General features: G+C 37.0%; 5 protein-coding genes across 16 annotated transcripts; 3 read left to right on the top strand and 2 right to left on the bottom strand.

The window, feature by feature from the left end:
* Positions 1-756: 756 nt before the first annotated feature.
* On the bottom strand, positions 757-15,062 carry LOC140666102 (uncharacterized). 8 transcript variants are annotated; one of them, XM_072892907.1, is made up of 8 exons: positions 14,927-15,062; positions 12,760-12,896; positions 9,966-10,325; positions 9,789-9,869; positions 5,015-8,603; positions 4,249-4,542; positions 3,515-3,710; positions 757-3,408 (listed from the first exon to the last, which is right to left on the bottom strand). In XM_072892907.1, exons 2-8 carry the CDS (start codon positions 12,805-12,807, stop codon positions 3,342-3,344), a joined length of 4,635 nt encoding a protein of 1,544 aa, XP_072749008.1. In that variant the 5' UTR covers positions 12,808-12,896; positions 14,927-15,062; the 3' UTR covers positions 757-3,341. The 8 variants fall into 8 exon arrangements, with proteins under 8 accessions (XP_072749008.1, XP_072749011.1, XP_072749009.1 ...); XM_072892910.1 differs by lacking the exon at positions 14,927-15,062 and adding an exon at positions 14,183-14,462 and having other exon boundaries at positions 9,966-10,307; XM_072892908.1 differs by lacking the exon at positions 14,927-15,062 and adding an exon at positions 14,183-14,462 and having other exon boundaries at positions 4,249-4,527.
* A 45-nt stretch (positions 15,063-15,107) lies between these two features.
* On the top strand, positions 15,108-16,450 carry LOC140666108 (protein dj-1beta). Its single transcript, XM_072892924.1, has 4 exons — positions 15,108-15,313; positions 15,629-15,790; positions 15,859-16,048; positions 16,127-16,450. Exons 1-4 carry the CDS (start codon positions 15,134-15,136, stop codon positions 16,252-16,254), a joined length of 660 nt encoding a protein of 219 aa, XP_072749025.1. The 5' UTR covers positions 15,108-15,133; the 3' UTR covers positions 16,255-16,450.
* Positions 16,451-16,715: 265 nt separating this feature from the next.
* Positions 16,716-18,124, top strand: LOC140666349 (histone-arginine methyltransferase METTL23). The gene is made up of 2 exons (XM_072893462.1): positions 16,716-17,031; positions 17,536-18,124. The coding sequence occupies exons 1-2, from the start codon at positions 16,849-16,851 to the stop codon at positions 18,118-18,120; spliced, it is 768 nt and encodes a 255-aa protein (XP_072749563.1). The 5' UTR covers positions 16,716-16,848; the 3' UTR covers positions 18,121-18,124.
* Positions 18,125-18,471: 347 nt separating this feature from the next.
* LOC140666348 (acyl-CoA-binding domain-containing protein 6) lies at positions 18,472-20,031 on the top strand. Of its 2 annotated transcripts, XM_072893459.1 has the most exons (2): positions 18,472-19,129; positions 19,897-20,031. In XM_072893459.1, exons 1-2 carry the CDS (start codon positions 18,472-18,474, stop codon positions 20,010-20,012), a joined length of 774 nt encoding a protein of 257 aa, XP_072749560.1. In that variant the 3' UTR covers positions 20,013-20,031. The 2 variants fall into 2 exon arrangements, with proteins under 2 accessions (XP_072749560.1, XP_072749561.1); XM_072893460.1 differs by lacking the exon at positions 19,897-20,031 and having other exon boundaries at positions 18,472-19,179.
* Positions 20,032-20,833: 802 nt separating this feature from the next.
* On the bottom strand, positions 20,834-25,822 carry LOC140666345 (rho GTPase-activating protein 17). 4 transcript variants are annotated; one of them, XM_072893457.1, is made up of 11 exons: positions 25,683-25,822; positions 24,987-25,290; positions 24,367-24,520; positions 23,897-24,182; positions 23,464-23,688; positions 23,024-23,321; positions 22,713-22,952; positions 21,820-22,610; positions 21,534-21,712; positions 21,406-21,457; positions 21,156-21,256 (listed from the first exon to the last, which is right to left on the bottom strand). In XM_072893457.1, the coding sequence occupies exons 2-10, from the start codon at positions 25,037-25,039 to the stop codon at positions 21,434-21,436; spliced, it is 2,250 nt and encodes a 749-aa protein (XP_072749558.1). In that variant the 5' UTR covers positions 25,040-25,290; positions 25,683-25,822; the 3' UTR covers positions 21,156-21,256; positions 21,406-21,433. The 4 variants fall into 4 exon arrangements, with proteins under 4 accessions (XP_072749555.1, XP_072749556.1, XP_072749557.1 ...); XM_072893454.1 differs by lacking the exon at positions 21,406-21,457 and having other exon boundaries at positions 20,834-21,256; XM_072893455.1 differs by lacking the exons at positions 21,406-21,457; positions 25,683-25,822 and adding an exon at positions 25,377-25,541 and having other exon boundaries at positions 20,834-21,256.
* Positions 25,823-25,868: the final 46 nt, after the last annotated feature.

Consider the following 25,868-nt stretch of genomic DNA (forward strand, 5'->3'; position numbering starts at 1 on the left):
GGATCAGGAACGGATAAAGATCTTTTCTTCGTCTCTTTCCCTTCGGTGTTTTCTTCCTTCTCTTCTCTTTTCCGGTGTCTAATACGCAAAAGTTGTGGCAACGAATATGTAGAAAAAACGCAAAATTATAAATAAATTAAATCTTTTTCGTAGAAAATGTATTATAATTAATTCATCATTGAAATCTGCGAAAACATCAAAATAAAAGTAAAGTTATAAGTCTATATATTATTACATATTCCATCGTTACTCTCTCGTCAAAAATTTAATTTACCATTTACAATTTGTATGTATGTATATATATATATATATATATATATATATATATATATATATATATATATATATAAAATATTGTACGCTAAGATTCAAATAACACATTCACAACTTCGTCCCTGCCTCTTATATATACACGTGTATGCATGCCGAGTGTATACATTCTATGTAAAGTGGTCGGCGGCTGCGTTTCGCATTACGCTTAATAAAAAACGTAGACGACCGTAGCGGGTGATAGAGTAGAGCAAAGGAATCATTTCATCTGCAAAACTAATTATCGTTGCAGCGTGTTTGCAATTCGTTTTCTCAATTTTGTTCATTTTTACGAGATTACACTGCTGTGAGATGTTAAAGAGTTTAAATCTCATTGTTTATTGTAACATTGATCAAACTGTGGCGTTAGGTAATGATAATTTCCTTGAACGATAATTGTGTAACTAAAATTCAAAAGAGAATAGTTCAGAAGATAGTAGAGAAATATTTGAGTTTCGTACGAAATATTTATTCAATTAAATAGCTTCATTACACCGAATCAATTACACAACGTGAAATATACATGTCTCTCAATAATCACTCAATCAATCAAAAGATTACACTATTTCAATATTTGATATCGTCGAAGAAACGTCATTCGTAAATCATTAAATGGTAAGCATCTTTTAAAATTTGATTTTTTGTGTCTTTACCATTGATCAATTATGTGTGCTTTGTTATCAAAGGTTTGCAAAATTCAATAAAAGAATATATCTAAATAAAAGTACATAAATCGATACACTAATAAAATGATAATATATACATATATATTATATACGTGTATATACATAGTTCGATACATTAATAAAATGATAAGTAATCTTTTAAACTATATTTTCTACTATATTATTATGCAATACGATCAAGATAGGTTGATGGGGGAAAGTTAAATGTGGGAAAAAACCGTTTATTGAATTTATGAATATTTCTTTGATTCTAGGTCTGTTCTTTTTAGCTAAACTGCACTAGTTCAGAGTTTATCTTTTTCTCTCTGCATTAGAAAGAGACAGCTTAACTCTGAACTAGCAAGCCAGAGATCAAATGTTGTAGTATAATCCTATGATCATTACAAGACTTGTAAATTTTATGTTGTATAATATAATGGATTTGATGTACTGAAGCTATTGAGAAACTGATGATTGAATTTATAATTTTCTGTCGTTATAAGTAAACGCAGATGTGTACTAATTTCCCATCCTACTACATATATACGCTACTACAATAATTAAAATTAATTGAAACTACGTCGTATAAAAGTAAGACAAAAAAAGTCGATAAAAAAAAGAAAATGCAGATCGCTAGGAGGTAATAAGCTGAGCAATCTTGAAACGAACGAAACATTTCGTTTATACATCTCAAAAAACTTTTGTCATTTTAACTAACTTTAATTATATGATAGTATACATATATACCGGAACATATATCAAATAATGGAATGTGTAATAATATGGATTAAATTATATAACTTTAATTTTCATTTTTTACTTTAGTTTTCAGTAATAAATTAATTATAATACATTTTCCACAAAAAGATATAACTTAGTTCTATTATTATTAATTCTGCATTTTTTCTATATATTCCTTGCTGCAACTTTGACGTATTATGATAGATATTAGAAAAGAGAAGAGAAGGAAAAAATGAAGACGCTCGTTTAGGTTTATAATGCGACAGAAAATCATCAAAAATTTTTTTTAATACATACGTTAGACTTTGCGTTTTCGATTTATATATTATATTGTATCTGTACATCTATGTTCTGTCTATTTTTATCTCGTAAAAATATATAATCAAAGTTCAATTATTATTTTGTTAATGGATCGTACACTATATATATATATGTCTATGTATGTGTATATTTCTATTAGATATCCTTATATTGGATATTATAAGTCTTTGATAACAAAACACATGTAATTGATAAATAATAAAAATGTAAAAAGTAAATTCATGACTATATCTTATCGATGAACGACTATGCATGACATTTCTTACATTTTAATTATTTTTAATTATTAGATATAATTTTTGGATTGTTTTTAACTATTTTTCATTATTAGATGTAATAATTAAAATTAATTAAAACATCATAAAAGTTCTTCGATATAAAAAGATGTACAAATGAAAAATCGTTCATTTTAGAATCGCTCAGTTTATTATTTTCTTTAGCAAGCTGCATTTTCTTTTTTTTATCTGTTTTTATACGACACTACGCGCATTTACTATTTATATATATATACGGTCACAAATATAAAAAAAATATATATATAATTATATATAATTATATTGCGTTTTTTTTTTAAATTTTTCTATATGTAATATTTTATATATAGAAAGTGTGTCTAGTGATTGCACAACTGAACATAGATCGCTAACGCTAACGTATAGAAATTTTATATATAAAATATTTACGTACATGTGGAAGAATTAGCAAAAGAAAACGCAATATAATTTTATCTTGTACAAGCGCTTTGGCATATATACTACTTAAGATCAAATAAAAAAGCAAAATCAATTGAATAAATTGGGCAAGACAGACAAACTGTATATTGTCAATAGCGAAATGTAAGAATTAATATTTAAATATAATATTTAAAGTTTTGAACGGCTTACACATCTGCTGTTTATATATATAATAAATCTCGATCATTTTAAGGAGTACCAATTCGGTACTGAACGTTACAGTACCGAAGAGGTCAAATATTTTGTCGTATTATTTACAATAATGAGAATTACAATGATTATACTCGCTGCGTGTATATATATATTTCCATCGCTTACATCGCGCGATCTGAAAGATCATAAAAATAATTTCTGATCTTAGAGACTATATATAGATTACAGAGCGAGATCTGGCTTTTTTTAAAATTTTCAACTCATCGATGCGTTGAAAGAACGCTCGAATATATATAATGTACACGCGTATATATATATACAAAAAACATATGCATATATGTATATGTATTAATATATCGCGCTTAAACGCAATCAAGAAACTATACATATATTATATATACATAAATAAAAAATATAATTATTGACGCGATCCACGTGCGGCTTCTTCCAGCGCGCGAACTTTAAGCTCACGTTCACGCTGTTGTCTAAAAAACACCTTTTGTTAGTGCGGATACCCCGCTACCTTAAATCACAGCATAATGCAGTAGCAAGTTAGGCAAGTTTTGATAGTGATTTCAAATGCCTACAAACCTGATGTATTCCTCGTGATGAGCTACGAGAGATGCATGCGCAGGGAATCGTTCGCGCTCTATCATGAGATGTCGTTGCAATTGTTCATGATGCGCCATGTCGGCGTATGGTCTTCCTAGAAGTTCCGCTGGATGAAGTGCCAAAGTAGGATCGCGCGGCATTAACCCGGGACGAGGATAATTGGCGCTGGCCGCAGCTGTGAACGAAGATAACATCGTGTTAGAAAAAAAAGATGAAGATTATTAGAAAATATTTATCATTATATTAAACTTATATTAACATTGTCTGTGTGTATTCGTTTTACAAGACTACTGGTAGAGACGCGTTATAAATTGCGGAAGCATATTCGTTTATCTCGTAAAAATAGAAGAAACTACACGCAAAATTTGAACCCTTTCAACTACCAACGAAATGTCCCAGAAATTACTTCTTATTTCAAGGTACACGCACACGCACACTCGCGCCTATTCCTCGACAACACTCACTCGCACTTGCACCTGCGACGGTGATAAGCGACTAGCCAGAAATCAGAGTCGAGCAACTGGAAGTTCGCAGGCGTGCTGATATGGTGCAGAAAATAAAGGATCGTTTCAACCTAGACGGTAAGTATAGGTTGACGATCAATGAGAAACGGATGTTGAGCGACGAGGAATAAGCGAGAGCAGCGTTTTCTTAAAAGGAAAAGCTCTTCAAGAGAAGCTTACAGAAGAAACATCCTGTGTGTAAGGACCTACCCGGCAGAGGAAATCCAGCCGCAGCCGCAGCGGCTTCCTGCTGTTGCTGAGCCTGTTGCTGAGCCTGTTGCTGTCCCGGATGTAAGTGCAAGTGCGTATGCGCATGCGTATGCGCGTGAGTGTGAGCGTGATACTCGGGCGAGATGCCAGCCATTTGCAATCGGACCATCGGGTCAGCGGCCAGAGCCAGCCGTTCTTCTAACTGGCCATGATGATGAGCCGCCACGGGATGGCCAGCCGCTCCACCTGCTGGCCCCCCGCCGGCTGCAGTCGGAATCCCTAAACGCGACAGCGCTTCGATCACATAACTCGAAGATCATAGATACGATTCTCATCGTTGCCCGATTTCTTCATTTCCAGCTAACCGTTGGATCAAATTATTCGAGAAAGAAGGGACTCCGTGTTTTTCTAATAATATATCACTTACATAGAGAATATTGTAAACATCATGTTAAACAGAGAGCCAAGGTTAGCTATCTTGTCAACACAGTTAATTGGCGCTGAAGAAATCGGCCATTAGAATTTAAACATTTACGTTTAACTATATCGCGTGTATCTCTAAAATATCTTGGCGCTCTCAATCTAATTCCGTCTTTCTTCCTAGCCTATCGATTTTTCTATCAACCTTTTGACTATATATTCTTAAATCAATTCTGATTTTGCAAATTCTATAAGTTGTACGATCGAACGAATGCTTGTCAACGCAAAGTCTGTATTTCTACGCTCGCTGTTTGAAATATGAAATGTTAGCTTAATTAATAGTTACCTAGCCGTTCGAGCCGTTCTCTTTCGAGTTGACTTGGACCCGGTGGAGCGCCGTAGAGGCCGAACTGGTGTAAGGCTTGGGGTGGTCCGGAAGGGCCCGGTGTCAGACCGGCAGCAGCATATCGGCGGTGTATTTCCAGCCAATGCGGATCAACTGGCGGTGCTGGCATCGGTCTAGGTGTGCCTTTAAACAATTCCTCTTTTAATCGATCATTCAGTTCTCTTTCGCGTAATTCACGTATTTCGCGTTCTCTCTTTTCACGCTCCAAGTGTTCCAACTCTAATCGCTGCGCTGCTGCAGCTTCGCGTCCGTAGATATAATGTAGCATCGGATCAGGCGGGGCAGGATGTCTGGCGGGTGAGAAAGCGGCGTGCGGTCTAGCATATTCAGACAGTTGCCTAAGAGCCGGCGTGTCTGCGTAAGAACCAGGACGCGCGGCATAACGATCGTACGGCGAGACGACCGGTTCGAGAGGTCCACGACTGGGTGGTTTGCACACTTCAGGTTGTTTTTCCGGTGTTGTCATTTTTCGAGCCTGTTGGGCTGCGGCAGCGACACGATCACGCTCCTCTCGCTCTCGTTCTGCCTGTTTTCGCGAGCGTTCTTCGCGCTTTCTTGCAAGTTTCGAATCAGGCACCGGTTTAAACATTAAATCAGTGCGCGTGCACGAGTTATTTTCGCCGCGATTCCAATGTCTCAGGAAAATCGCTGACTGCGAACGGTGACACTCGGAATCTTCAATTCGCGGTTCCGGCGACGGTCCACGCGGACTAACGGACTCTTCCGGTTCGGTCTCCATGTCTTGTTCGATCTTCGGCTCTTGTACGACCGGCTGCGGTTGCTGCGGCTGCGACGCACGATGATGATGATGCGCGGAACTAGCTGACGACGTAAGACACGTAGCCGAGACAAGTGACGGTTTGCGCTGACTACTATGCGAGCTGTGGGACGACGAATGACTGTGAGAGCTGTGAGAAGAGATGGTCAATAGTTTATCGTGATGCAAGTTCGTCGGCTGCTGATGCATACTAGACGAATGGTGATGACTCGCGATTAGATTCTCGCCCTCTTCTCTGCTTGAGACACTTGAACTGGCACTGGCATGATGCGCCGTCATCATAGCGTTACTGCTCTCTTGACTTCGTTGCGGCGAAGGCGGTGGAATGGCGTGAGGTACCGGACCGTAAGGATACGGCGGAAACGACGGGTATCCTGGTGCGTATCCTGGATAGGCATGAGGATGATAGGTATGCATAGCGGTGAACAAAGAATGATGCATCAACGGATGATGTGGATGGAAGGGATGAGCCATGTGTGGACTCGGTTGTTGCGCCGGATGCATTACCGGTTGAGGAATCGAACTGGGCGGCGGCGGTAAGCTTGGCGTCGGTGTTGGCGATGCCGCAACCGGTTGAATCGACGGTACTGCCTGACTGACCGGCGGCATAGAGTGTTTGCTTGGCGTTGGCGGTTTGCTCGCGCCGTCTGGATCCTTCTTGATATTGTCCAGACTCGGACCTGGAAAATTAGAACTCTGGAAGCCCGGTACTTTGACCTCCTTCAAACTCTGCAGAGGATCCGGTTCCGGTGGTATAATCTCCTGTTTGATTTTTAGATTCTGTGGCTCCATCGGTGGTGTACCAGCAGGTAAATTGTAGAGACCCGTAGGCTTTTCCATCGGTAACATTCCTCCGGATTGGATCGGTTGAAACAAGTTGCTTGGTTCCGATCGTTCCGATTCATTGTTCTCATTCGTTCGTTCCGAAACACGCTCCGACATCATACGAGAGTCGGAGGTTCGACTGTCGCGCACTCGATCGCTCACCGACAATCTATCGTCCACCATTCTTTCGGCATTTCTACTCTCAGATGACATTACGGTTAAACCGAGCGGCTGCGGTGGCGAGCTCGGCATTGGCGGCATCTGTGGTATTTGACCGATCGGACCACCGATACCGGCCGATACGCTCTGTGAGATATTGAGATTCAATGGTGGCGGTCCCGACAGTGTTTGCGCGGAAGTTGGCATACTCTCGGTTACATGGCCGCGTAGGTTTGGTCCCATATTCGGCACATTCGGTGGCAAACTGCTCGGTGCCATTTGGGGTGGTATGCTTTGTGAAAGATTCTGCGGCACGTTTTGCACTGGCGGGGGTGGCGGTGGCGGTTGCACGTACTGCATACTGAGACTCGTCGGCAGCCCACCGGCACCAGTTCCAGTTTGTTGCTGACCAGGTGATATCACCGGTATTTGCGAGCTCGATATAGATGCTTGTGAACCTACGCTCGTGATAATACTTGGTATAGTTTGTGACAAATTGCGAACCGTAACCGCGGGGCTTGCTGTGTCGTTCGTCCCAACAGACTGTACAGATGTACTTAAATTTAACTGCGTCGTTTCAGGCTCTTTGCCTACATCCTCGTGAGACATGGTTGGCGACATCGTCGATTCAATTGGCAATGGTTCAAGCTTCAATGCTTGATTCATAACCAATGGTACGTCTTCCGTCTCTCGATCCGTTATCTTGTTCTGATCTACTGATTCTTGATCCAACAAGACGGAAGGCTTCTTCTCCAAATTATGTATTACCGGCACCGATATCGGCAAGCTCTGTATCGCGGCCGGTACTGGAGTAGACGCCGGCGTTGGCTCGGATGGCTCCTCGGGCGTCGTGACAGCCGGACTACTGATAGGCTCTTCCCCACCGGTTACGCCGGCAACCGTTGGCGGTGTCGGTTGATTCTCGTTTGCGTCACCTTCCGTTTCTCTCTCCGGTTCATCCATCAGGGAGTTACTGTCAGTCGTGAGAGATTCGGACGGGCTATCGGGCCGTTCGCCGCTGCCGCGTTTTCGTTTTTGTGACTCCTTATCTTCGTCGTTGCAAGTATCGTCCGTTTGACTTGAGCGCTTGTGACCCTTCTTGGGCGTATCGGCTTTGCCGGACGACTTCTTTTTGTTTTTATCGGGCGTCTGTTGCTGCTGCTGCTGCTTCTCTTGATCAGGCGTGTCTGTGCCGCCACCGGTTCGTCGCGGTCTCGCTGGTCTCGGTGTTTCCTTGGCCTTATTCCGTGTACGCATCCTACCGGGACTCTCGGGCGATTCCGCGGGCACCGGGCGGAACAGATACGGCTGCAAGGGCGGCAGTTCCCCAGTCTTCTTTAAGTGCGCCCGGCATTCCGCGCAAAGCAATAGTCGATCTTTGCCGGCTACTTGATAATCCTTTGAGCTAGTGGAAAAACAGTGCTGACACGAATGCGCCGCTCCGTTTGTATTGGTATCGCGCGAGTCACTGTCCTCCTCTGAATTGTCGTCTTCGGTCACAGAGCTAATTTCGCCTCCTGGATTGTGACTGGCCGGAGTACCGACCGGTACGGTCTCAACCTCGGACGCGGTCTCCTTCGTGCTAAGGTTAACCGCAGGCGGCGTGTCCTTGGTAGGCGTAGGGATCTCCTCCTTGGGGGTGCCAGCACGTGAATTACGCGTGTTGCGGATTCGCCGTAGCGAGCTCTGCCTACGTCGCCGGTGGGGCCGATTATTATTCGCGCCCGGTGTCTTCTTCCATAAGTAATAGAATTCAACCAGCTCGGGCTGCACAGAAATCAAGCGTTAAAAAAAAGGATATTTTATTACGTCATAAAATTTTTTCATTGCGTCATAAAGTTATTAGATGGGTTACACAAGATTCAACACTCGTATATTTATCGTGAATAATTTTGAAAATAAATTTATACATACAAAAAATAATTTTTATTAATCGGAATGTGTATAATTATAATTTTTATCGAGATATATCTTAAAAAAAAAAAAAAAAAAAAAATACTCTTATAGATTAATAAATAAATAAATTCAGTGCTCTCTTAAATATAAACTAAAGTATAAAATGTAAACGGCAATAGAGAGCAAAAATGTGTCCTGACTAAGGTAAGTACACTCAATCTCTGATAAAATAAATAACAAAGTTTGAGTATAATGGATTATTTATCAACTAATCTTACATAAATCGTAACATGTTCAAGTATTAAATCACTTACAAAAAATTTTTTTGAAAAATCGCAACCCGCAAATTTACAAAATCGGAGATATAAAAGAATAGAATTAATTACTTAAAATGCGGACGTTTCGAGCTCAATTTTGAGTCTTCTTCAGCGCTATGATTACATACAATAATAAGAATTTTTATGGAACGGGAAATATAAACATTATACGATGTTTTTTGACATTATACGAACGTCCGCAGTACACGGATTTGAGTCAACTAATTATTATCAACCGTCACAGAATATCGTATGAGAGTGAGTGACTTCCCAACATGCGATTTTTCAAAAAAATTTTTTGTAAGTGATTTAATACTTGAACATGTTACGATTTATGTAAGATTAGTTGATAAATAATCCATTATACTCAAACTTTGTTATTTATTTTATCATAGATTGAGTGTACTTACCTTAGTCAGGACACATTTTTGCTCTCTATCGCCGTTTACATTTTATACTTTAGTTCTTATAGATTAAAATATCAAGTTTTCAATTAGATTATTTCAAGCAGAATTTTATAGAACACACAATGACGTTCTTTTTTTATTTTAATAATATAAAATGTATTTTTTTAAATGATATTTTTGGTAATTTCTCCTACACAATTTTTTATCTCCACAATATTCCTTTATTGACTGCAGAAAAAGAATGAGAATTCAATAAAAGAAGAATGAATCCATAGTAAAAAGCACAGTTAGGGACGAAAAGAGAAAACTCCTAATGAAACATTAATCTTTACCGTGTCCTTGTGAGGTAAAAGATCCTTTCTAATGCGCGAAAAATTCTTTCCAAATTGTCGTAGGCCCTTGACGAATCGCTTCTGCGGGGAAAAATCAGTCTGTTAGAAATTCTCTCACTCTTTGTACCGTAAACCTTTAATGAATGAGTCGAATACAACAAATAACGAGAAACGTACAGTTTCTTCCTCGGACCATTTCTTGTCAATGCCTTTCGGTGCGGGACATTTGACGAGTGCTTGGAGCGCTCTACTGGGATCATAGCCAGAGTCGTGCAGGATATCCAGAGCGTTGATGGTAGTGTCGTCTCGGGCGGCGGCCACGCAACCATCGTCCGGTGAACCGCCGTCACACATACCGGCGAACGCTGCCATTGAACGGGCCGCCCTTAAGTACATGAGCAGATCCCCGTCCAACGCCATCGCCGGTATCCATCTTAGCTCCTCGCGCTCCTTGGAGAATTCTGGATCGGGTGGCAGCTCTCCGGGAGGTATACCCGGCCGATATTCAGGCAAACGGGCCTGACAAGAAACCAATTCCTGTAAATCCCAAAAATTCGGGATTGTGCGGGGTTAGCACAGATAATGCCAAAGCAAGTTAGTAAGAGTACCTACGCGGTTTCTGACATGTCTTCTTAAAAGACTAACTTTTTTGAAGAAAGACTAATCGACATAAATCTATCTTTCCTTTTATTTTCTTTCTCTTTCATCTTAACACTCGTAAAGCGGTAGCAGAAGAATGTTTGTTATTCTTTTTATCAGCTTCGTTTACGAGCATTCTATGCGAAAATCTCAGCTAGAGAATTAGTATAATTTTATTTCTCTTTATTTATGTAAATATACATGATATACATTCGATATATAAATACGCGACATATATTCGCGCGCTTGCGTGCGAACTTTATTAGCACATAATAATTATCCACGGCACCTACGATAATTAATGATACAAAAATTAGAATGCATTTACAAGTATAACAAGTATAATTCATGTATTTTGTTTTTTTGTTCAATTTCACGTCACGATCACCGATGTATTTCTCGATTGGAGTTATTTTTAGTAAAATAATTCTAAGGAGAGGCAAAACGTATTAAGAAGAAGAGGAAAACGACAAACAAGTATTAATAATCGATTAGTTGTATATATAGAAACGCGATGATTGAATGAAAAACAAAGTTTCTTCATATTTTGACTATGTTCATCGATATAATTTTGAAAATATCTTTTTTTAATATAATATCTTTTATACATAAGATATCCTAAAAGTCACACAAAGTGAAAGAAGAATCGTTAAATTTTAAGACACGCTAATAAATCGCTCGTCAATGCTCACAGATGGTTCAAGTAAGCAATCGCGAATAATTGTTGTATGCTAACAAGTACAAACAGTGCGAAGATGAGTTGATCCGCTTATCTCGGACGCGTTTCAATTTAATTACTTCACCATGACTTAATACCACTTTAAATTAAGAAAATTCCATTTTACGCCAAATGTCAACTGCAATTACCACTATTAACGCATATGCTCTTAAGTAGTATTTAATATGTCTTTCATGCACAGCGCAAAGAAAAACTTTCTTCTCTCTTTATTAGAGTATCACAACACTTTAATAAGTTGAAGCGATTTTTCGTGCGATACAACAAATATCGACGAGAGCTTGTCGAATATGTTTCACGTATTTCATTCACGTATTCGTTTCACGCATACGAAATCGGTCTACACCTGAAACATTCGAAGCTCTTTAATGCGTGATGCGTTAGTTGAACCATCAGATCGAAATCAGAACAAGTTTCATTTTTTAGAGTTTTATAATCATTTTTAAAAGAATTTTATATCGCACACGCGCTTTTAGATATAGAATTATCACCGAAATGTACTTCTCTTTGAATGTGGCTTAAATGCCCGATTAATATTCTTGGATTTATAATAAACATGTTTTTTTTTCCACAAATCGATGTACGATATTCGTTATGAGAGAAAAAAAAAAAAAAAAAAAAAAAAAAATGCGAGTTTCTACAAGAAGTTGTACAATCTGGGATACTTCTTATCTCTCTTGGTTTTATTGTTGAGAAACTTCAAGATATTTTATACATTTCAGATTAGATTATATATGTACATATGTACATATATTTACGTAACACTCATCTTTTTATATGTCGTACGTTTGAATACAAACTTCCATTTTTGCTATTTTTCAATGAACCGTTTGTACGTGCACGCGCGGATAATTTGTTAAACACATGTGTAACACATGCACATATATACAACGCGCGCACACACACATACACATACGCACACGCACACACACATACGCATGAGCGCGTACAAATGTGCAGCTCTCTCTTTTACATTCGTTTATATTTATTTAATTTATTGCTGTAAGGAGTGTGTAAGGATCTCGAGAATCTTTCTTTCGTATTTTCTTGTTCAATCTTTATAAACAAAAGTACAAAAATAGAATAAATTTGTATTGCATCTAATAATAAAATATACTACATATATGTCCTTGTCACATAATGTACAATAAATATGCGGAAGACTATTAATATTAAATTATAAACTTTTTTCTCATAATTTAACATGAAACATTCAAAGTTCAATTGGTTTTAAAATATATGAATTTAATAATTTAATTAGGCATCGAATTTGCACAATGTGTATTCCTTCACAGCTTTGCAAATATATTCTATTACAAGAGAGACTTTATTATCATAAAGCAATATTCATTGCTATTTAAAACTACACAGGAATTGTCCTTGCGTCCGTATATAAAATCGTAACAGTAATACAGTCATTATGTAACAGTAACCAATTAATGCACGAGAATAGCGATTCGTGATTTTATACGCGCGATCCACACGCCCCTTACCTCGTAATAAACATCTATTCTAATAAGCACATGCCCTGAAACAGGCACAATGTGCGATACAGCTAAATAGCTAGAAAGTTTTTCAAGATATATTTTGGCAAACCTGATGCGAGGGGCCAACCCGGATCTCGCCCTGGGTGCCAGCAGACATCTCCCCCTCCTCCGAAGCTCCGCCGTCTTTCTCCAGCGTTTTGAATGCCTTTGATCTTGGATTTTCAGTAAATTCGTATTATCCAACCCCTGAACCGTATCAATATAATAATGGTATGATTGGTATTATATCGATTGTAACTGTGTTATATTATGTTATCAATACAATTGACAATTTGGTAAAATATTTATCTCTAACATGCTTATGTCGTTAGATGTTTAATGGCTTTTTTATAAAGAATAAAAATAAAAAATATAACGTTATTTAATATAAGTTATAAAAGATAAATTATGGTTTATATTTACTAAGATAATATAAAGAAAATATGAAACTTTATCTCTTTCTCTCTCTCTCTCTCTCTCTCTCTTTCTCTCTTTGAGATAATCTTTTTTCTCCCTTTATAATCTTACAATTAGAGAATTTGTACAATATATGATATAATATGAAAACATTAAACAAAAGCATGATTTGAGAATGTTTTTAAACATAATTATCTGCATAAGTTTATCACAAGTATGCATGGATTTTGATAAATATATCTTTAAATCAAATATAAAATATTTCTTGATACAGAGCATACGTATACAAATATTTATCTTGAAATCTAATTCTACTAATTTATACAAATTGGAATAAGAATAAACAAATAAATATACCTTTATATCAATATTTTTATAATTTATTAATTATAAATAATTTATAAAACTATCCTAGTTTTATAAATTATTTTGTTCTATTAAGTATATACATTATGGTATATACTTAATAAATATATATATATTATAGAGCTGTACTGAATTATATGGTATATATACTTAATAAATATATACATTATAGGGCTATTCTATTACTGTATAATAACTAATAATTATACCTATGGCTTTCTCTCTTCCTTTTCCTTTCTCTCCCTCCCTCTCTCTTTCTCTCTCTCTCCCTTTCTTTCTATCTCCCTCTTTCTCTCTCTCTCTCTCTCTCTCTCTCTCTCTCATACATCACATGCTCTTTTTCTCTTTCTTTTTTAAAGTGGCTTGAGTCACGGTGAAAGCAATAAACAGTTTAATTAACAAGTGCGTGAACTTAAACGTCGCGTTCGATTGAAGGAAAAGAGGATTGCGACGATCAATTTGCAATGAATGAAAGCGCGGGTCCGAATCCGATGCAAGGGAACATCATCTTTCCGCGCAAGGCCGCGCACGCGGATATATCTTGACGCGATCGAGATCGCGATTCGATGCGACCCGACGTGATCGTCGCGTCGCTCTGCGTGGCACCAAAATCACACGTGTGCCGCGGACGCGTACGAAGGAAGAAACGAAGGGACGAGAAGGAGCCGCAAGCCGAATACCGGACTGTGTGGGAATACCGAATAACTTACCCGCGTTGTTTCCGGCAGCCTGCCTTCTCTCTCTCTTTCAACGACGTACACGCGTCATCCTTCCTCGGCGGAGATGATCACACCGCCCGTTTCACTCACACGCTGCCTTAAAAACTCGAGAGGCAGATAGGCACGGACTATCGCGCGACGATCGTTCGACTGGATGTGTTCGACGACGACGAGGGCCAACTGTTCCAAGAGTCTCTTTCACTCGTAGGAGGATCCGAGAAAAATCAGTGTCCACAACACCCAAACGCGGCGGCCATAATGCAGCGAACGGTAGCGACGCGATCGGACGTCGGATGTATTCGCGAGGCAACATCGATTCCGGTCATGCGCGGCATGATTTCGCGCCTCCGACGAGTGTCTCGGAGGAGAAAATTTCGCCGCTTTATGTGTGAAGGAATTCAATTATTATCCCTTACTTTCGTATTTAAATCTGTTGCATTCCTCAAACATTTTAATTAATTTATTTTTAATCGTTTTAATAAATAAAAGTCACGCGTCGATATGAAGCAGTAAGGCTATCGACCAATGAGACGCATGACATAAGACGCCGAGTGAAAATCAGTACGCGATGGATTTATTTAAAGCCTTTGCATTAATTTTTAGTAGACAAAATATATAATAAATATGATATGCAAAATCCTAATTAGAATGATTCCTCTTGTTTAAAATTCGACATATATAAAACAGCACATATAAAACTTTTTACGTAAAATTATAATATAAATTATTGCTTACCAATTGGATAATCGATGAGCATGCAAGGTTTAGAGAGGAAACTCAACTAATTGGATGACAGATGACAGATGCGTTCGTTGTAGCTGCACTTTTCTTGGACTGTCTTCCGGCATTTAAGATATAAGACGAACAGACCTAACGTACGATGTTTTTCATGGTTTACACCATGATGTTTTATTTGTATATACACAGCGTGTGACATTGTCAATGCTGAGCAATATCTTCTTCAACCTTCAACATTTCACCTTCATTGTCTCCCGGTCTGTTCACGGAATAACACGTACAAATTTTTGCACAAACATGGCAAAAACCGCAATTGTGTTGATTGCTGATGGAACGGAAGAAATGGAAACCGTGATAACTGTCGACGTCCTAAGACGTGCCGGGGTATGTTATCCAACATAATTAATAAATCTCATAGTGCTGTGTGAGAATCTATGATATTCTCTGGGAAATAAAAATTTATATATACAATATTATTTTATATTTATTGAAATACAGTCGGACCTCTTGTCCTATGACCTCTTATACTACGAAACCTCTTATCCTAGACAAAAAATCCTCTCATGCTATGACCGCGAAAGGGGAATTATCCCCATTCTCAAAATTTTGTAGGATAAGAGGTCCGACTGTAAGTTATATTTTTTGCTAATTTAATCAACATGGAATGACTGTTAAATTTTGATTATTATAATTTACTAGATTGCTGTCACTATAGCTGGCTTAGCAAATGCTAAATGTGTGAAATGTAGCCGTGATGTTAAAATCTGTGTCGATGCTAATTTTGCTGATGCTATTAAGGATCAAAAGTATGATGCTGTTATATTACCTGGTGGTCTTGGTGGATCTAAAACATTTGCATCTGTAAGATTAGAAATATTTTGTTATATAACATGATTATATAATTATCTAAAAATTAATATTCTTCTTAGTCGGCAGAAGTTGGAAAGCTCTTACAAGAACAAGAAAAAGAAAACAGATTAATAGCTGCTATTTGCGCAGCTCCAACAGCTTTGAAAGCTCATGGTATTGGCAAAGGAAAACAAATCACTTCTTATCCAGCTATGAAAAATCAATTAAGCGATGAATACAAGTATCTAGAAGATAAAGTAGTGACAGATGGTAATATTTTATTTACCATACATTTATTGTCAAGTATACTAAAGGTTTATTCAAATTGTTATTTCGATATTTCTACAGGTAATCTTATAACGAGTCGAGGGCCGGCAACTGCCTTTGTTTTCGGTTTGGCTATTATTGAAAAATTATTAAACAAGGAAGCAGCTAATACAGTGGCAAAAGGAATATTGTACGATGATGACAAATAAACTTGCCTATTTAATATAAGTTGCATGCATAAAATAATACACTATAAATGTTATATATAATTCTGGCTTAAGAAGATAATGTTTATTTGTACATGAATATATAATATATAATACATTGTAAGCATAATAAAGTAAAAAAAATTATTTTGTAAAAATAAAAAAATCTTGAAATATATAAGTTGTATGCATATAATAATACACTGTATAAATGCTATATATAATTCTGGCTTAAGAAGATAATGTTTATTTGTACATGAATATATAAAACATGTAAATATAAAGTAAAAAAAAAAAAAAATATCTTGAAATATATTTTTAATAGAAATAATCAAGAAATAAAAAAATAATATCTTCGACTAAATTTCATTATAATTTGAAAATACAGAAATATACATAAGGGAGGGCAGAAAGTGCAGCTAAGCAGGAAGTCTAATGTCTCCGCCATCAATGACAACTCTGCACAACACACAGTCCGTATCCTCGTCATTCGACGAGTTCGTTGTGCTCCACGTCCGGCTTGGAAATTGGACGGCGCGTAATATATTACGGACACGATGAGGGACGACTAGAGCGCGTGCGTACGGCGCGTCAGTAATGCCCGGTTTAGAAGAGAGTATTTCGCACGACACGAGTCCACCACCCACGCGCGCCCTAATGTCCGATGGGGATCATGCAGTGACCGAGCAAGTGAAAAAATACGTCTTCAGATCGCGAAAGACGCAAAATTGCGCGCAAGGCGACGAGGGCGAGGAGAGCTTGGAGATTCGTATTCCAGAGGTGAGAGGAGACGATCCGCAAGGATGTCGCGCGACTTTATGACAGCTAAATTCCCGGTAACCGCGAGCTACCGGTATTACGTGCCGTTTGGTTAGGTCGTTCCCTAAGATAGAATTTGTGATCGAGATTCATCGTGTACAAGATTATTTGCCTTTTTGCTTCCTTTATTTGTATCTTTCTTACCGTGTCTGTCAATATCATCAAATTTTTCGTTATTAATGTGCTCCGTATCTGTAACGATAATATGTCTTTATATGTAATTGTGTACTTATAATTATTGAAATATTAAAGCAAGTGTCTTTCTAAAGATACTATTTTTAATTTAAAGTTTGTCTTTAAATTATACTGAGGATACTTTACATATTATTATAGAGAATATATTTTTAGCAATGATTATTACATAACTTAGAATAAAAAATTAAGTTTTTAGATTATATTAGATAAATAATTTCCAAAAAACATTTATTCCAAGAATGAAAATGAACATTTTATTGTTAATTGCAGTTGCTGCAGGCTAATTATAGCTTTTACACTTGGCCTTGCGCACGTGTGCTCGCCTGGTACCTTTGGGAGCACAGGGAAAATCTTCTTGGCAAGCGCGTCTTGGAGATCGGTGCTGGTACTTCATTACCTGGTATTCTTGCAAGTAAATGCGGCGCAATTGTGACATTGAGTGATTCCGCAAATCAACCAAGAACTCTGCAACACATTAGAAGGTGTTGCGAATTGAATGGAATTGCAGATCAGGTACGAATCGTTGGAATCACTTGGGGCTTCTTCCTTTCCAGTTTATTCTCGCTTGGACAGTTAGATTTGATTATCGGTTCAGATTGCTTTTATGAGCCTACTGTGTTTGAGGATATAGTAGTTGTCATAGCATTTTTGCTAGAGAAGAATCCACGTGCAAGGTTCCTTTGTACATATCAAGAGCGCAGTGCCGATTGGTCCATAGAGCATTTGTTGAACAAGTGGGGACTCTCGTGTATGCACGTAACGTTAGATAATCTTGGTACAAATTCCAATGTTAATGTACGTGAATTAATGCAGGATCACACTATACATCTGTTGGACATACATCGAGCGGAATAAACGAGTCAATCATTCACTTGCTATGGCTAGTAATAGTTTTATAAAAGGCATAATTCATGTTGTTAATATTCCCTGGACAGTAGGTCGTCACGAACTTGCCTTATATTTTTCTCAGTTTGGATATGTTCAAGATGTCATAGTAGCGTTCGATAAACAAACTGGGCTGCATCAGAACCATGGATTTGTAACATTCTTGAAGAAACAAGATATGGATGCAGTGTTTAAGCAAAAGCATTTTCTAGAGGGGAAAGAGTTAATCTTATTCAGATGTAATAACAAGAAATACAACGACAACGATTAAAATAACGGTAGTGTGTTTAACTAAAGGGCATTGCAAACTTGTAAATCGAGATGGCCGAGAGCGATTTAAGTATAACTGAGTTGGAGGAAACCTTCAATAGAGCTGCGAAATATCTGCAAACATTGGTGTCGGAATTAGACTCGGGTCAATTACTTGGATTTTATAGTCTGTATAAACAAGCAACCGTGGGTCCTTGTGACATACCAAGACCCAATTGGTATCAGGTGCAAGCCAAGCAGAAATGGGAAGCATGGAAAAATCTCGGAGATATGAGCCGCGAGACCGCGATGGCCAACTACATCCATGCCATTACAAAAATAAATCCGTCATGGGAAGAAGAGGCGAAGGCCGAATCTCCAGGATGGACTTCCGTCAGCAAGTTATCCAATACGGATACGGAATTAAGAGATGCGGATAAGACGTTCTTGGATTGGATCAAGGAAGGCAACGAGGTAAAGGTACGAGAGATATTGAACAGCGAACCCACGCTCGTGAACATGTTGGACGAGAATGGTTTGTTACCTATACACTGGGCCGTGGATCGCGGTCACGTAGGAATCGTAGAATACTTGATCAGAAATGGTGCAAACGTAAATTCGCAAGATCGAGATGGACAAACGCCCCTTCACTATGCGGCAAGTTGCGGTCACGCGGAAGCGGTGAAGTATTTACTTTCGAGTGGAGCTCAAACTATAGCGGATAACGATGGTATGACACCCAAAGATGTCGCCGATGAGCATCTTGCAGATCTTTTATAACACTATACTAGTGTATACACGTACGCACTATGTAATAACACAATTGTTATTCTGTTTGCATATATTAATAAATCCAGTGGATTGATCTAGAAGTGCCTTAATCCATTTGCTGCGTTCTAATAGAGAGTAAATCTTTATTTATGTACAAATAACTCCTCTAATAGTCCATTACTACATTCACAGCCTAAGCACACCTTGGGTAAATGCGTGATTTGTCATTGGCTAGATTTTTATAAATTTAACTCGCTACTTATAATTAATATTGTGAATACAAAATAATTTTGAAATAGTTCTATATATTTTAAGCGCACACGAAAATTTGTAGAAATAAATCTAACATTCTCTTTCGATAGAACAAAGTGCAATAAACTCGAGATCTTTCAGACACACAATGAATTTTAGTTATATTTATGAAATAACACATTGAAAAATTTTTGAAAAATGAAGTTTAGAAAATTTTGTACTACTTAATTGCAAACTATAAACTACTTTATATATTTTGAAAAGGAGACAAAACTAAAAGATGATTTTATTAATATCGTGCGATAAATGTTCTATTGTAGATATATACATTCTGATATGTATAAAGTCAACTAGCATTATTTTAGTCTGATAATCCAAGATCACGAGTTCATTGCATATAAATAACTATGATTTATAATAAACTTGTAAAAATTAATATTTAACTATTAAAAAAGAATCTTTTTTACTTTTCAGATATTAACAGTAATCCAGAATCGTACATCAAATCGATCAAATATAAGGCGCCGATGTGTTCATTTTTTCAGCATAACGATAACAAACAATTTTTGCTAATAAATATCACCCGTTGATTCAATTCCAACATACTGATTATTATGTCAGTTCTTTCAAACATTAATTCGTGTTTTTCTCTTTTTAATGGACGTATCAAATATCAATTAAATAATTGATATAATAATTAATATAATAATTAATTAAAAATTTATATTTTAAACGCTGAGGTGTTGTTATTTAACGTTTTGCAGGCTAAAGTTTACTCTGTAATAACACTTCAACTTTGTATATTGAGCACATTTTGTGCACTTTAATATTAAGAAATGCGATCTAAACTTATATTCTTAGAGCTTGTCTCTTCTTATTCGCAATAAGTATAAAAATTGGTAATGAGCTGCAAAAATATGATTGATTACGAAATTAGATGTATACCTAAAACTGATAGTTTGGATACAACACATGGCGTGCTAAAAGCTACCGAATGCAAAACGCTTTCTAAACGTCCAAATAGATATTTATATGTTCTTCTTCTTGTTATCGTCCAATGGCAATTATTAAAACGTCTTCTCATTAGATTATCCATTGAAATGCGTATAAAGTTGGAATATGATAAGAAGTCGTATAAATAGGGAGATCACGGGAAAAATAGAGTAACTTTGTCTGAATATTATCAAATCTACGAATATATCTCGCCTCGTTTTCAATCTTCAATGGACGAATGCGTGTCGATGTTCCTCTATAGAAATACAATCGTGATGCTTCTCATTAATCGAAGAGTTTCATTAATTTTTTGTCCAGAATATTTCTTATAGATTTCATTGGTGATATCATGTGTGTAAAATCCTTGTCTTTAACAATAAAGACATCGGCGATATCTTGCATTTCATATCGAGTTCCATTAGAGATTAGTGCTTTCTTGTTCCGATTTAGGCCGTGTGGTAGGCGGCGGTGGTGGCGGCGGTTGCGGCCTCGGCGGTCGCTGATGAACTCTCGGTGAAGCTGGCTTCTGCTGCGGTGACTTGAGAATCGTCACTATTGTGTTGGTCTGCGTTTGAACGTCCATAATATTACCTTCTGATCTGGTTCTTACATGCGCCTTGGTTTGTTCATGCGGCGTGTCCTGTTTCTCGGGCTTTTCCAAACGTTCAGCACCGTACAACGACATTGATGACGGCCGGCTACCCACACTTGGACTTCTCTGCAAGTTCGAAGTTGCAGTGCTCTCCATGCCCGGGATGATGTTGTTCCCCCCACGCACTTGTATTATACTGACCTGCTGTTTGTCCACAGAGTATACGTGAGCCCTTTCCAATGTTAACGGCTGTAGACAATTTAAAGAGAACACTTAATTTTAAAAGTTACTGTGTAACAAGATACATGATTTTATATATAAAATAGAGAGCGAATATACATGTGTGAAAAAGCTTTGAATCAGACCGATGTGCGATTTTTATTTCAAATATAGCTTACGTTATTTCAAAATGTAATACCCAGGCAGTTATTTGTTGTCCACTTGTAGTAACTACATTTATTACAAATCATTATCACATATGTGTATGAAGAAATAAAACCGACTGCATCAAATTCTTTTTGCTCACCCCTGGATCAGTTTCTTGATTGTCATTAGTGGGACGTGGCTGTTGTCTAATGAGACTCGATGGGCGAACTAAGCCAGGTGGTCGTTCAGGAATCGCTGGTTTATTGCTCTTTTCAGTTGGAGACACATGCATATTCGTAACATTGTTGTCTGATTTTTTACGTAATTCAACGCCTTCTTCTGTCATAATTAGATACAGATTAACATCACAAGTGTGAATTATACATATGATTAGTATAGATATAAATATAGATATAAAATAACATTATATAAGAAAAATATTTCACCTGTGTTATGTACAATATTTGTTATATTTCTTGGTGCAGCAACTGGTCTTCTCCTTTCTAATGTGGAGGGCTTTTCTGTAGGCACTGGTTTTGGTTTCTGTACTATAATTTCATTATGTTCGATTTCGGTAATTATCTTAGCAACATTATCAGAAGAGTTTCCATTTGGTTTTTCTTTTGCACTTGGTATATTTACTTTTGTATCATATCTTTGCAGTTCTTGGGTACTTTTGTCCACATCATTGAAGACTTCACTTTGGTGAGCGCCAGTTTCTTGTAACCGTTCGGAATTATCAAAATGAATTAATTCTGTCGGGATAGATTCCGAGATTGATTGCGACTTCGTGTCCGTTTCCGCATGTTTATCATGCTTTTCTAAATTGCTTTCGTGTCTTATCAATTCAGTGTTTACTTCGTGCTTTTGAGCTTTATATGTTGATCGATTTAAAGTAGATGTCAACACTCTTGGTGGTTTGTCCGGCGTCGGAGGTGGCTTATCGTCTCTTTTTTCATGTCTGTCCGGAGTATTGCCACCTGGTGGTGTTGGTGCCGGTTTATTCTTTCGTCGTGCCGCTGGTTTCGGACTACCTTGCGTTGGACTTTCGCCGTGATCACTGAGACTACTGTTGGATACACAACGGCGCATACCAATACCCTGACTTTCCGTATCATTCATGATGCCGATTTCTAGATCACGATCGAAATCCACTTCGCCAGGGAAGAACCAATCTGCATATGTAATTAATTGGTCTACTATAAGACTAGAGTTGTTTGCTGTACTCATATTCATCCTGCAATTATGAGATACAAGAGATACATTTTTAATAGGATAATATTGATTAAATATAATTATTTAAAATACATAAATAAATATATAATATAAAATTACTTACACTATTGTATTTGCGTCCTCTTGCGGACTCCAAATCAGATTTGGTGCAATGACAATAGCAATGTTTTGCGGTGTCATCTTATTTACATCTTGATTCTTTGTGAGCACAGCTAAGAACTTAATTAAAAACCGCAAGTTTTCCAAGTTCGCTGGTGGTAATTTATATAATACCTCCCAAAGAGCTCGTAATCTCGTATCATTATGCGAGATTTTTGCAGCAGCCATCCATTCGTGATACAATCTGAATAATTATAGATACATTATGTACCAAATGATAATTACTGAGCTTGATTAAAAATAATCGAAACTTACTTGTATGTCAATAAAGGCTCCGGTAATTCCCGTAAGTATGATTTCAACGCGCCAGCAATAACATGTGGATCTTTATATTCAAGAGCTGTCGCTAACGTGAGACAACAGGCGTCTAGACTTAATTTAATTCGTCGTGATTTCGACGCGGCGCCAGCTATTCTAAAAAGACCCTCCTCCTCTATACCCAAACGCAATAGTGTGGATACACATAATTGTATAGGCAATGCAATTTTCCTATTTGTCACCCTAAGATGTTCTTCAAGAGGATATCCATAGACTGGCTTCATTTCGTTATCATCTACAATTAGTCATCGTATAAGTATTTCTTTTGTATTTACAAGCTATTAGTTTCTTAAGAATTTTTCTTACAACAAAAGCATTCTTATAGAATTTTTCTTACAATAGAATTTCTATGTTTTTGAAAAGCATATAAAGCTTACTAATATAACTCTCCAATCCAGGTATAAGATCTTCAAGACAATGCAATGCACTTTCATGATATGCTCGCTGAAGTTTTATATATTGAATAATTGTTTGAGCTAATTCAGTCTCTCGCGACATGAGCTGAAACATCTCTGCAGCTAATTGATCTCTGCATTGTTCAACTTTCGATTCAGCATCTTCTAATTCCTCTTTCAAATTATCTATCTTTGTTGCACCTGTCCCTGAAATGTATAAAATATCAAATAATAATTTTTAATAATTTTTCAAACTCAGAATATTCTTATAAATTATATTGAATATTTGTTTTGCTTATGTAAGATAAATCAGAAGAATATAATAATAATGATACAAAAAAGAAATAAAATCTAAATTTAATATTTTTTATATACTATTGTCTTAAACTTTTTGAAGAAATTTGGTAATTATTACCAGTGCTATGTTTAATTGCTTGAAAATATCTTGTTCTAGCACTGTCCATATCTAAAATATGACGTGCTAAATTTCTTTTATGCTTCAATATATTTGGTACATCGGTATCTAAAATATGCTGCAACGGGGCAGCTACATATTGCTCAACTTTTGCTTCATGTTCTACAGTTTCATTAGCCAGTGACATTTGTACTCGCCCACATTCTACTAATGCAAAGCTCATGAGACCATCTTCACCGGCATTTTCCAACATGGTTTGTCCAAGTATATACTCAGGACATTTTTTCTAAGAAACAAAATTAAAGAAATAAAATTAATATGTGTAACAACCGTTAAATAAATTTAATAATAAAAGAAGTATAGCAATAGAAGTTTAAATTTTGATATAATGGCAATTATTGATAAGATTTATGCTAAATATATTTCTTATTTTCATTTATAATGATCTTGATAAAATTCAATTTATTTACCAAACGTTTCTCCTTAAGAGCCTGGTCTTGTGTAATAGTTTGGTTTGGTGGGTTTCCGAGTCTTTTACTGAGACCGGTAAGAGCTGCTCTGATCTGTTCAACATGCTTGTCGGCAGCTACCAAATCATCCGTTAACACTTCTGTTCTACCAGCTCTGTTTAAATAAAAAATAAAATTTCACTGAGATATATTTAATTATAAGAAAAATCTTATCTTTTATTTTTTACAGACTCTGTTATCTTCTCTAATCTATCCAATATCCATATGAGTAATCAATTTTGGAATACTTTAATCTAGAATTTATCTTGTGATAAATAATTTTTTTACTCAATGAACTATGATCTGTCTATAATTTGACACATTACTCCTAACATAAAATATACATTTATATATAGATCTTTCTTTATGCTTTAATGTAGTATACAAGTACAACAAGCTACTTTATTATAGCAGTAAAAAGTTATTATTCAATTTAAAGAGTGTAATATATATATATATATATAATTGATAAAGAAAGAAGATAATTGAAGATATTTGATGCAATATATATAGTATATAGATACGTCTTGTAGTTGAAATTAGAAAGAACATGATTAATATGGTTTATCCAAATCAGCTACCTGGAGAAGGTCTGATCGGCGAGTTGCTTCACCCGGAAAAACTGTTTCTTCATGGTTGATCGAATTGTCGACACTAGACACTAAAATTTGCGACACTGTGCTTCGCGAATCGTCTTGATTTCGCACGCTTTTTCACACACCGATACCTCTGGACTCGTGCTTACGCTCGTGCATTCTCCGCGGTTCCATCAACGTGTTCGCTGCGCGACACCAATGAGAAAACTCGGCGGAGACAGGGAGGGTCCTTCGTGTCGTGACAAGGGCGAGTATCCGTCATGTTTGTACAATGATCTCATAGCCGGCGCTGAAAACAGATACGTTTACAGTTGATCTATTCTCGTGCACCATCGATAAAATCCAGCGATAAAATTCGAGACAAGAGTCTTTCACCTGGCAGTCTCACTGAATAAATTTGGGTTAAGTAAATCTAACTTTGCACTTTACTATCCTTTTCTTTCTTTCTTTCTCTCTCTCTTTCTAGATTATAATAGACAATGAACGAACATTCCGTTTAACCGCAACTAAAATATCCGGTGCAATCAGGTGATGTTTGGTGAGACTTGAGGCGACTGCGATACCCTTATGTCATGTCAAAGAACCGGTCGAATTTGTTAAGCGCAATTTTATCGACGTTTTCCTGTGTTTTCTTCGTCATAAAGTATTATTGTTAAGTGCAGCGAATCGTGGTTTATGTACCTTGCTAGTTCGACGCGCACCTGGAGCTCGTATTGGACGCACCTTTCCGTGATTCACTAAACTTCGATATATATGTTTTTTTTCCGTCTTTTGGACAACAATCTCCCTCGAATCCCTTTCGCGATAACGCGATAGCACGGTTAATAAGTCTGTCAAACCCGCGCAAAATCGCTCTCGTCTTCAATC

This window comes from Anoplolepis gracilipes, chromosome 5 (assembly GCF_047496725.1).
Source record: "Anoplolepis gracilipes chromosome 5, ASM4749672v1, whole genome shotgun sequence".
NCBI lineage: Eukaryota > Metazoa > Arthropoda > Insecta > Hymenoptera > Formicidae > Anoplolepis > Anoplolepis gracilipes.